At 39.2% G+C, this 12,746-nt stretch overlaps 1 protein-coding gene across 4 annotated transcripts in view; it reads left to right on the forward strand.

The window, feature by feature from the left end:
• Nucleotides 1–12,746, forward strand: part of PIG-U (phosphatidylinositol glycan anchor biosynthesis class U) — a 37,732-nt gene that overhangs the window by 18,188 nt on the left and 6,798 nt on the right. For all 4 annotated transcript variants that reach the window (XM_070086780.1, XM_070086783.1, XM_070086782.1 and 1 more), the window contains 4 exons: nucleotides 4,359–4,455; nucleotides 9,928–10,132; nucleotides 11,670–11,895; nucleotides 12,342–12,610. In XM_070086780.1, the coding sequence (XP_069942881.1) occupies nucleotides 4,359–4,455; nucleotides 9,928–10,132; nucleotides 11,670–11,895; nucleotides 12,342–12,610 (797 nt within the window). The remainder of the gene's footprint in view (nucleotides 1–4,358; nucleotides 4,456–9,927; nucleotides 10,133–11,669; nucleotides 11,896–12,341; nucleotides 12,611–12,746) is intronic.

A 12,746-nucleotide genomic window follows, 5' to 3' on the forward strand; every position in this document is an offset into this window, starting at 1 on the left:
AATGTGTAGACAAAAGGGATTTTGAAGGGTTTGAGGCTAACCCTGAGAATCCTATGCCAGTTGAGGAATCCATTGTGGCATTGGGGAAGTCCTTGGGGTTGGAGGTTAGTGGGGAGGATGTGGAAGAGTTGGTGGTGGAGGACAGTGAAGAACTAACCACTGATGAGCTGCTAGATCATCTTGAACAGCAAGAGGGCAGACCTGAGGAAACTGCTTCAGAGGAGGGGAGAGAGAAATTGAAGAAGTTGCCATCTTCTAAGATAAAGGAAATGTGTGCAAAGTGGCTTGAAGTGCAAACCTTTTTTGATGAAAATCACCCTGACATAGCTACTGCAAGCCGTGTTGGCAACCTGTACACTGACAATGTTGTGAACCACTTTATGAAAGTCATAAAGGAACGAGAGGTACAGGTATCTATGGACAGATATGTTGTGCGACAGAAGTCCAGTGACTCTGAAGCTGGTCCTAGTGGCATTAAAAGAACAAGGGAAGTAACCCCAGAAAAAGACTTGCTGCCTCAAGTGCTAATGGAAGGGGATTCCCCTTCTAAACACTAAGAAGATCAACGCTCTCCCCTCCTCCCATCCCATCAATCATCACCAGATCTTCAATAAAGGTAAGTGTCATGTAACTGTGCATGTAATCTTCAGTTTGTGTGTATTAAAATTAATATTTCATGTGGTAAAATTTTTTTTTTTCAATACTTTTGGGTGTCTTGCACGGATTAATTTGATTTCCATTATTTCTTATGGGGAAAATTAACTTGACTAACGATAATTTTGACTAACGATGAGCTCTCAGGAACGGATTAATATCGCTGGTTGAGGGTCCACTATACTAAATAAGCTACCATGGCTCCAAAGAAAGCTCCTAGTGCCAAGCCTGTGGTAAAGAAGGTGAGAAATGTGATTGAATTTAAGAAAAACATCATTGAACAATATGAAAGTGGCACAAGTACGGCCGAACTGGCCAGGATGTATAAGAAACCCTACACAACCATATGTTCCATAGTGGCCAAGAAAAAGAAAATCAAGGATGCTGTTGTTACAAAGGGGGTAACTATGCTGACAAAAATGAGATCACCAGTACTTAAAGATGTTGAGAGTTATTATTGGTGTGGATAAACGAGAAACAATTAGCAGGAGTTACTCTTATGACTTCGATTATTTGTGAAAAGGCTAGGCAGTTGAACAACGATCTGGTAAAGAAATTGCCTGCAAATAGTGGTAATGTGAGTGAATTTAAGGCCAGCAGAGGTTGGTTTGAGAGATTTAAGAACCGTACTGGCATACACAGTGTGGTAAGGCATGGTGAGGCTGCCAGTTCGGACCACAAGGCGGCTGAAAAATATGTGCATGAATTCAAGGAGTACATAGAGGCTGAAGGACTGAAACCTGAACAAGTGTTCAATTGTGACAAAACAGGCCTCTTTTGGAAGAAAATGCCAAAGAGGACCTTCATTACACAGGAGGAAAAGGCAATGCCAGGACACAAGCCTATGAAAGACAGGCTGACGCTCATGTTCTGTGCTAATGCTAGTGGGGATTTCAAAGTGAAGCCATTACTAGTGTACCATTCTGAAAATCCCAGAGTGTTAAGGAAAAACAATGTTATGAAGAGTAAATTGTGTGTGTTTTGGAAATCTAATAGGCATGGGTCACGAGGGAAATTTTCGTCGAGTGGTTCAATGAAGTGTTTTATCCCTAGTGTGAAGGAGTATCTCCTGGAATAGAAATTGGATCTCAAGTGCCTGCTAGTAATGGACACTGCACCTGCTCATCCTCCAAACTTGGATGACCTAATTTTCGAGGAGTTTGGGTTCATCACAGTAAAGTTCTTGCCCCCGAATACCACACCTCTCCTCCAGCCCATGGACCAGCAGGTCATTGCAAACTTTAAAAAACTCTACACCAAAGCAATGTTTGAAAGGTGCTTGACTGTGATCACAGACACCCACTTGACCCTAAGGGAATTTTGAAGAGAACACTTCAGCATCCTCCATTGCATAACCCTTATAGGTATGGCTTGGGAGTGACAACCAGGACTTTGAACTCTGCTTGGAGAAAATTGTGGCCAGATTGTGTCGACAAGAGGGATTTTGAAGGATTAGGGACTGACCCTGATGAGCCTATCTCTGTTGTTAAATCAATTGTGGCACTGGGGAGTTACATGGGGTTGAATGTGAGTTTGGAGGATGTGGAAGAATTGGTGGAAGACCACAATGAAGAGCTCACCACTGAGGAGCTGCAAGAGCTTTAACTGGAACAGCAACACATCGCAGCTCAGAATTTTGCTGCAGAGGAGGAGGAAGAGAGATGGAAGAAGGTGCCTTCTTCAGAAATTAGAGAGATTTTTGCTATGTGGGGTAAGATGGAAAGCTTAATGGAGAAACATCACCCTGACAAGGTTGTTGCAAGCCAGGTTGGCAACATGTACAGTGACAAAGTCTTGGGCCATTTTAGGGAAGTGTTAAAGAGACACCAGAAACAGAGCTCTCTCCACAGTTATTTTGTGAGACAGGACTCCAGTGACTCTCAAGGTGGTCCTAGTGGCATTAAGAAACAGAGAAGAGAAGTAACCCCAGAAAAGCAATTGGTACCTGAGGTGTTGATGGAAGGGGATTCCCCTTCCAAACTATAAACAATCCACTCTCTCCTCCTCCAGTCTCCCATACACTAAGAAGAATCTCCAATAAAGGTAAGTGTTATGCTGTTAATGTTTCATTCATCATTTCCCATTGTATTGTTTATGTACTACATGTATATTTCATGTAAAAAATTTTTTGTTTTAATACTTCTGGGTGTCAGGAACGGATTAATTGTATTTACATTATTTCTTATGGGGAAAATTGATTCGTAAATCGTAAATTTCGTTTATAGTAACAGCTCCAGGAACGGATTAATTACGAACAATGAGGGACCATTGTACATGTATATATACCAAGCAGTTGTAATGTAACATTAGTAAACAACTGATAATGCATAACCCAGAGCCTACCCTTGAGCATATAAGGTATGGGTGATTTTCCAGGACTTTTAATGGGGAAAAATGTGTTCCTTATGTGCTGGAAAATATGGTAGGTCATCGGATGAACCGGAAGGCTTTCTCCAGTGCCCTAGACGAGTGAGGTCTGTGTCAGTGATCACACAGTGACCTCACTGACCTGGCCACTTGCCAGACTATTTAATAAATTTGCATGTTTTACATCCCTGTGCATTGTTTGAAGAAACCTGTTCCACAGGCAAAATGTCTTAATAAAGTTCTTTGCAATTGTCTTTTTCTTTAATTGTTGGCTTTATGCAACTTGTCTCAACATATAAACATTTTGTTTGTCCCATACACTGTGCTCATGAAGTTTACCTTGTTTGATATGCTTAGTTGCAGTTCCAGTGAATTTCAGTGGGAGACTTCCACTAATAAAGTGTTTTTGATAGTTTAGTGGCTCAGAAGACAATTGAATGTACGTATGTACTTTTCTCAGACTGACAGATGTGTGTGCTCTAGTAAATGTTAGGTGTACCCTTAGTGTTTTTCTCACCTACTCATCTATGCTGTAAACAGTTGTCACTTAGTAGATAATGGTTATCTAACAGTTTGTATTTCTAGCTACAGTTCTCCACCACCATTAACTGCCCAGCCACTAATCGATATGGCATTACTCATCTACCATTCATTTGGGCAACTAACGGGTGTTTAAATTTTCAGATTAATGCTTCTTTGGATCACACTTTTGAATAAGTATGTTGTATTGCTGCTCAAGATCTCGCCAGTATTACCACTAGTGCAGGGCTAGTGAAGTTAAGGAACAATCATTCACAAAGTCTGCTCATTCTGGATGGGAACCCCTTCCCCTTTGTTCTGCATTGTTATTTACAAGATCCTCTGGCAAATGAAATTGTAGTACAAGTTTTCCTCCAGTATATGTACAGTCAATAAGATGCTTCACGAATTCTGCACATTCCTAGTGCTGTTCTATATTTCAGTGTGGGTAAACTTGCCTTATCCTCGATCTAATGGTACTCAGTGGTCTCTTTTTTTTCTTCCCAGGCTCATGATGGCAACTGTCACCAGGGTTTGGTCAGTCTGGTGCAGTCCACATTTTGCCATGTATCAGTTTGCTTTGATATTTGCTGCTACTTCAGCTTCCCTTTCCTACTTGTGAATTACCAGTTTGTGGCAATGCTATTTAAGCATATGACAGCCCCCTTGTATCTACACATGTATCAGACCTAATTACCTCCCATTATCCAGGGGCTATATGAGCCCTACAGGTTTAGTGCTTCTCCATGAATATGATAATATTTTAGTATTACAGAATCTTCATGCATAATATTGATAAATGTTTGTATATTTCACAGGTCTTGGCAAGCCTACCTCTCATTATTGTTTGTTGCGTGTGACCTCCTTACGGCTGCTCTTCTAGCCTCAGTGGCTGCGGCTTACAGCAAACAACTGGTAAACATATTTTGGGCTTTTATCCATTGTCTTCACTTTTTAACACATCAATCATTTCCCACCAGGCTTTATCCTCAGACAACATGTATTTTGGTATATTTTTCTTGTTGGTAACTCTCAGGCGGTCTTACACTAATGTAGGGTGACCCCAAAAAAAGACACACATTCATGTATCTGCTTATGTGCTTCCAGCAGTAACAGTCTGGTTGCTCAGGCCCTGATCCACCACAATGCCTAGTCATGGATGAGGCCACCGCAAGCATTGACCCCTGGAACACCCTCCAGGTATGCTCCAGGTATTCACCAACATTTGTTCAACAGCTGTCTTACCAGAACTTCACTGATATCTTAGTTAGATGTCTCTCCTGAATCCCTTTATATTACCTTTCTCATATTCCAGTAGCACATTATCATAAAAGTCACTTGTCCAAACTCCCTATGATGTAGGAAGCTCAAGCCTCTAGCACTTGAAATCATCTTCACTCCCTCCTTCCAGCCTTTTCTGGAATGATTCCTACTCCTTTCTTCTTTCCTCATATTTATTAACCCTCTTGGTCATCATATTTTGCTTCATCCTCTCTAAATGCCCAAACTACTCAACAAACCCTCCTTAGCCTTCTGAATTATACCTCTGGCAAGTTCACAGTCCACAGTTTTGTAATTTCTAGACTCCAAATTATCTTCATAATGTTCACACCACACATTGCTCTCAAATATGGCATCTCCACTTCTATGACATATAAACTGCTGTATCTACGTGTCTGGCAAGACAGTGATAGTGTAAATGATGGTGAAAGTGTTTCTTTTACGGGTCACCCTGCCTCGTTGGGAGATGGCCAGCATTTTAAAAAAAATACATGTATGTGTAATTTTTTTTTTTTATGTTTTGTTATGTTCTGTTAGTCATAGGTTAGGTTTAATTAAGCTTTCCTGTAATGCTCTACATAACCAAGGCTCTCCATGCGTACTGCTAGTTTCTCATCCAATTTTGTAAAACTATTTAATTTATAAATAAGGTACAGTATTTATTTATTAATTTACTTATGAAAACACTGCATGTGCTGAGTGCTGAAGTAGAAGACACTTATTGACTCTCATCTGTGAGGACTGGAAGCATAACTCCGACTTATATCTGGGGTTATGCAATAATCTGATCAGTGGGAGTGAAAAATGTACCCCTCGTCTTATCTCTTGGGTTAACTTATGACCAGTAATATATAGTAATGGTATATGAAAATTGTTCATTTGTTCATTATTTTTTAAAATCCAGTTCAGCCTCTCTTCTCCCTTCCTAAAAGCACCAAACAATAGATGATCAATGATCAATGCTCTTATTTGAATTCCGATCACTGCATTGAAATTGTTAAATATATTCATTGTGAATTTTTTAGCACATTGACAATTGATTAAAATGGAAAAGAGCTAGAATTAGTCACTAGCTGTTCACAGTCATAGTTTCTCTACAAAATTTTATAATCAGGTTGCATGTAATGTCCATCACCAATCTTCCCAGTATTCTGATAGAGGTTAACATTATCTCTTCGTGGTGCAGGATGTTAAGGCAACAAGTTGGAAATCCTAGACTACTATGTTTGAGTCATGATAAATCAATTGCTACATTCATTAATTATGAATTTAAGCACAGGAGTGTACATAATTTCTTTTCTCCTCTTAGTAAATTCTAAAAATACAGTAGAACCCCCTTATCCACAGATTCAGTATTCATGGTTTACTGTGATCCAAAAATAACCCTTAATTATGCTTAATAATGGCCGCAAAGTGCAAAAGTAGTGATGCTGGCAGTTCTTCAGAGCCTAGGTCAAGCTGTACAATGCTTCCCATCAGTGAAAAAGTGCTAATTCTAGACTTGCTTTGCATAATTCATTAACCCTTTGACTGTTTTCGACGTATAAATACGTCTTACGAGCCAATGTTTCTGACGTATATATACTCAATAATTCTAGCGGCTTCAAATCAAGCGGGAGAAAGCTGGTAGGCCCACATGTGAGAGAATGGGTCTGTGTGGTCAGTGTGCACCACATAAAAAAAATCCTGCAGCACACATTGCGTAATGAGAAAAAAAAAACTCTGATCGTTTTTTTGGAATAAAACGCCGACTTTGAGGTGTATTTTCGTATAGTATTTATCGTTGTATTCGCATTTTCATGGTCTTAGGTGATAAAATGGAAAACATATTACAGAAATAGAGATGATTTTCATTACTTTTACGATGAAAACGACCTTGAAACTGAGCTCAAAGTAGCGGAAATGTTCGATTTTTACCAATGTTCAAGAGTACATAAATCACACCACACGTCCAATACACGTCAACTGGGGAGTCTAATATTCTTTCACTAGTGCACTGATATTATTTATACCATTTTTACAATAATGCAGTCGTCTGCATAACAGTAAATTTTGTATTTTTTTGTATGAATAAAAAATCAAAATAGAAAGCAATAATAATATAAGAGGGGCCTAGAGATGTGACTAATGAACAGAGCATATGTTATTTTAGTGCCACGAATGTTTACCTTGTTTATTCTGGACCCTATTTTGAAATTGGCATCTTTTTTATTTTGCGTGAAATTGGCCAAATTGCCAATTTCTGACCACCATATTGGGTAGTCCAAATTAGTAAATGGGAGGTTTCTTGTACTCAGCTGATAGATAAAATAGAGTTCTAAAGAAATAGCTATGAGTTTGGTCAACTGGAATAATGGAATTGGCTGAAAATTGGGCTCAAAGTCGGCGAAATCGCCGATACGCATATGTCGCCGAGACCGCTAACTTCGCGGGAGCATAATTCCACGAGTTTTCGACCAAATTTCGAACTTTTGGTGTCATTACCATCGGGAAAAGATTCTCTATCATTTCATAAGAAAAAATAATTTTTTTTTTTCAAAAATTGAGCGACATAGAATGACAGTTTCAGAGAGGGGCCTGAAACAGTCAAAGGGTTAATTAAACTTTATCATAGGTATGTATGTAAATGAAAAATGACTTATATACAGTGGAACCTCGCCTAATGAACGCATCGCATAACGTTAAAACCACCTAGCGATACATTTTAATGCAAAAATTTTGCCTCGGCTAGCGCTAAAAAACTCACTCAACGAGGTTCGTTCGAGACGCGTCCACGTGCGGCCTGAGCCTGCCTCACTTGTTCCGTGGGTGCCAGTGTTTACAAGCCAGCCATCACAGTCACTTCCAAGCATACAATCGGAACATTTCATATTATCACAGCCTTTTTAGTGATTGCACCTGCAAAATAAGTCACCATAGGCCCCAAGAAAGCTTCTAGTGCCAACCCTACAGCAAAAAGTGAGAATTACTATGGATATGAAGAAAGAGATCATTGCTAAGTATGAAAGTGGAGTGCGTGTCTCCGAGCTGGCCAGGTTGTACACAAAACCCCAATCAACCATCGCTACTATTGTGGCCAAGAAAACGGCAATCAAGGAAGCTGTTCTTGCCAAAGGTGCAACTTGTTTTCGAAACAGAGATCGCAAGTGATAGAAGATGTTGAGAGACTGTTATTGGTGTGGATAAATAAACAAAAAACAGATTGAAGGAGATAGAATCTCATAAGCGATCATATGTGAAAAGGCTAGGAAGTTGCATGACAATTTAATTAGAAAAATGCCTGCAGCTAGTGATGATGTGAGTGAACTTAAGGCCAGCAAAGGTTGGTTTGAGAGATTTAAGAATTGTAGTGGCATACATAGTGTGATAAGGCATGGTGAGGCTACCAGTTTGGACCACAAATCGGCTGAAAAATATGTGCAGGACTTCAAGGAGTACATAGACAGTGAAGGACTGAAACCTGAACAAGTGTTTAATTGTGACGAAACAGGCCTGTTTTGGAAGAAAATGCTAAACAGGACGTACATTACTCAGGAGGAAAAGGCACTCCCAGGACATAGGCCTATGAAAGACAGGCTTACTCTGTTGATGTGTGCCAATGCTAGTGGTGATTGCAAAGTGAAGCCTTTATTGGTGTATCACTCTGAAACTCCCAGAGTGTTCAGGAAAAACAATGTCCTCAAGGCTAATTTGTGTGTGCTGTGGAGGGCAAACAGTAAGGCATGGGTCACTAGGGACTTTTTCTATGACTGGTTACACCATTCATTTGCCCCCACTGTGGAAAAATTACCTAATTGAAAAGAAACTAGACTTAAGTGCCTCCTGGTATTAGACAATGCTCCTGGTCATCCTTCAGACTTGGCAGAGCGACTTTCTGTGGAAATGAGCTTCATTAAGGTGAAGTTTTTGCCTCCTAATACCACTCCTCTCTAGCAGGTCATTTCCAACTTCAAGAAACTGTACACAAAAGCTATGTTTGAAAGGTGCTTTGTAGTGACCTCAGAAACTCAATTGACTCTAAGAGAGTTTTGGAGAGATCACTTTAGCATCCTCAATTGTGTAAACATTATAGGTAAGGCTTGGGAGGAAGTGACTAAGAGGACATTGAACTCTGCTTGGAAAAAACTGTGGCCAGAATGTGTAGACAAAAGGGATTTTGAAGGGTTTGAGGCTAACCCTGGGAATCCTATGCCAGTTGAGGAATCTATTGTGGCAATGGGGAAGTCCTTGGGGTTGGAGGTTAGTGGGGAGGATGTGGAAGAGTTGGTGGAGGAGGACAATGAAGAACTAACCACTGATGAGCTGCTAGATCATCTTCAACAGCAAGAGGCCACACCTGAGGAAACTGCTTCGGAGGAGAGGATAGAGAAATTGAGGAAGTTGCCTACTTCAAAGATTAAGGAAATGTGTGCAATGTGGCTTAAAGTGCAAACCTTTTTTGATGAAAATCACCCTCACACAGCTATTGCAAGCTGTGTTGGCAACCTGTACACTGACAATGTTGTGAAACACTTTAGGAATGTCATAAAGGAACGGGAGGTACAGGCCTCTATGGACAGATATGTTGTGTGACAGAGGTCCAGTGACTCTCAAGCTGGTCCTAGTGGCATTAAAAGAAGGGAAGTAACCCTGGAAAAGGACTTGCCACCTCAAGTCCTAATGGAAGGGGATTCTCCTTCTAAACATTAACACCATCAACACTCTCCCCTCCTCCCATCCCATCAATCATCACCAGATCTTCAATAAAGTGTCATGTAACTGTGCATGTCTTCTTCAGTTTGTGTGTATTAAAATTAATATTTCATGTGGTAAAAAATTTTTTTTTGTTCATACTTTGGGGTGTCAGGAACAGATTAATTTGATTTCCATTATTTCTTATGGGGAAAATTAACTTGGCTAACGATAATTTCGCCTAATGTTGAGCTCTCAGGAACGGATTAATAGCATTAGGCGAGGGTCCACTGTATAAGGTTCGCTACTATCCATGGTAGGTCTTGGAATGTATCCCCCTGTGGGTACGGTGGGTCCTACTGTGTATTGAGTTTGTGTATACCTTGGAATCTAAGGTTTGAATGGTAATAGGCTAATATACAACCGTTTCAACAGCTTTTGATTCAGAAAAAAGAGGTTGGCAAGTATGCATTGGATGCATCACCCTTGCTTTTGACATCATCGTCTCTCTGGTCTGGTGTAGCATATGTTGCTGCTGCATATCTCTTCTGCCCCTACACAGTAGCTTCATGTGTGGCCCAAACCACTACTGTTTTTGCCAACCTTGTGCTTGCTGCAACATTTACTTCCATGGTAAAAGGTAAGAGGTGTGGATTGAGATGGAAGAGGATGTGAGTGTTTGTGGGGATGGATGCATGGATGACATGAATTATTGATTGATTGGTTTAAGCATCATTTTATTTTTGAGGTCATGTTTTATCTTCACAGTAAGAACCTTGCATTCAAATGTCTTTTCACACTTGATAATTCCTATACTCATCCAGAACTCATCTTTCATAGATCCATCTGCTGATATGTCCACTCCCAAATATGATATCTAAAGCTAACATTTGATATACTATCTGATGGGCTACCTTTTGTTCTATAATTGGTTTAAGATGGTTTACAGTTGTTGATCCCTATATACAGAGACCATATATATGATATGGAGAGATAAGTGTGTAGTACAGAGTAAGCAGAGTTGAGGTACGCATGTAATTTACTGACTTTTGAGAACATGTTCACAGTTTTTGGTACTTCTGTTACAATTTGTTGGATCATCATCTTTCAACAAACCAGCCATATCCCACCAAGGCAGGGTGGCTCAAAAAGAAAAACAAAAGTTTCTCTTTTCAAATTTAGTAATATATACAAGAGAAGGGGTTACTAGCCTCTTGCTCCTGGCATTTTAGTCACCTCTTACAACACGCATGGCTTACGGAGGAAGAATTCTGTTTTGCTTCCCCATGGAGATGAAGAACTAGTAAGAAAATAGAAGAAAACCCAGAGGGGTGTGTATATGTATGCTTGTACATGTACGTGTAGTGTGACCTAAGTGGAAGTAGAAGTAGCAATTATTATTATTATTATTATTATTATTATAATCAAAAAGAAGCGCTAAGCCACAAGGACTATACAGCATAGAAGTAGCAAGACGTACCTGAAATCTTACATGTTTATGAGACAAAAAAAAAAAAAAAAAAAAAAAAAAAAAAAAAAAAAAAAAGACACCAGCAGTCCTACTACCATATAAAAAAATTACAGGATTTTATACCTATTTACAGATTTTGTAGTGCACTTGCCATCTTTCCCCAAGGCAGGGTGACCCCCCCCCCAAAAAAATGCATTCGCTGTCATTCATTCAAGCACTGTCTTGCCAGAAGCATGCTGGCATTGCAGTTCAAATGGCCCTCCAAACTGTAGCATCCTCACCCCTCCTTTAGAGTGCAGGCAGTGTACTTCCCACCCTTCTGAATCGCTTCATAAGTGTTACATTACTCACACTCCAGCAACACATCAGGATGTAAATACTTACCTACTCCTGTGTAATGTGCTCACACAAACTTGTTGGATTTTAAGCCCCCTTGTCACTCAAAACCTCCTTTATCCCCTCTCCCAATACTTCTTGGGATAGCCCTTACCCCTTCTTCCTTCCACCCCAGATTTGTGTATCATTCTCTCCATAATATTCAAACCACACATTGCCATCAAACATGACATTACTACCTCCAACCTCCTTGCTGCAATGTTTAAAACCCGTTCAAGCGGGTGCATGAGTCATGTCTGCCAAAGGGTCTTTTTTTTTTTTTTTTTTTTTTAATTTTAAATTTTTATATATAATAAAGGTATTTTTTCAGGTTATCCTGCATTGTTTGGAGGATTGGTTGCATTGTGTACATACCAATCTTTCTATCCCATATGCCTGATAGTACCTGGGATCTTACATTTCACCAAAGGAAATAATCCAGCCATCTTTGTGACAAAACTTTTGATGTCCTTTACTGTTTCACTGGGGTTATTGATGGTAATGTCAGCAGAAATTGCTGGTGGATGGGATTTCTTGGAAGCTACTTATGGTTTTATGTAAGTATCACTTAAATTTCAGTTTGAGAGGTAGTGCATATGGGCAGTAAATATTCTAATTTTATAGGATATTGCTGATTATTGTGTAAAGCAGTGAGCACATTTTTCTTAAGAGTAAAATCTGCACTTCAATTTTAAATCAAGATTGTTCCTTTAATTTGTGAGTACTTTATATACAAAAGTAATTTAAAGTCAAGTAAGTTTATTCACATTGAAATACTGCCATATATTAAGTATGGATAGCGAGGAATTAGTTTATTTGTGAGGTCCATAGTACATACAACATTTTGAATAAGACTAATAAAATATACCTAACAAATAAAATTTAAAGCCTTACATGAGGATATTTTGTACTATTATAATCATGGGGAGCACTAAACCCGTATATTTTGTAGTAAAAAAAAAAAAAACTTGAGTAAGACTAATTTGTTTATAACTATTTCCAGACTTGCAGCTCCTGATCTAACTCCAAACATTGGCCTTTTCTGGTACTTCTTTACTGAGATGTTTGAACACTTTCGTCTCTTCTTTCTTGCAACATTTCAAATCAATGCTTTCGTCTATGTACTACCACTTTCAATTCGTCTGCGCAATGACCCTGTTTTACTAGCAGCTGCTTTGTTAGCATTTACAGCAGTATTTAGAAGTTACCCATCGCTTGGGGATGTTGGCCTCTACATGGCTCTCCTGCCAATGTGGAAACATTTATATCCATGTAAGTGTAAGAGAGTTCTACACTGTTTATAGTTTAAAAAATACTGAATAGTGTATACTTTTTTCTTTTTTAGGATGCATTGTATCTCACTGCAAATTGAATTTAGAATCTCTTAGTTATTACTATTTTGAATGTG

The sequence above is a fragment of the Cherax quadricarinatus genome, chromosome 19, assembly GCF_038502225.1.
Source record: "Cherax quadricarinatus isolate ZL_2023a chromosome 19, ASM3850222v1, whole genome shotgun sequence".
NCBI classification, from domain to species: domain Eukaryota; kingdom Metazoa; phylum Arthropoda; class Malacostraca; order Decapoda; family Parastacidae; genus Cherax; species Cherax quadricarinatus.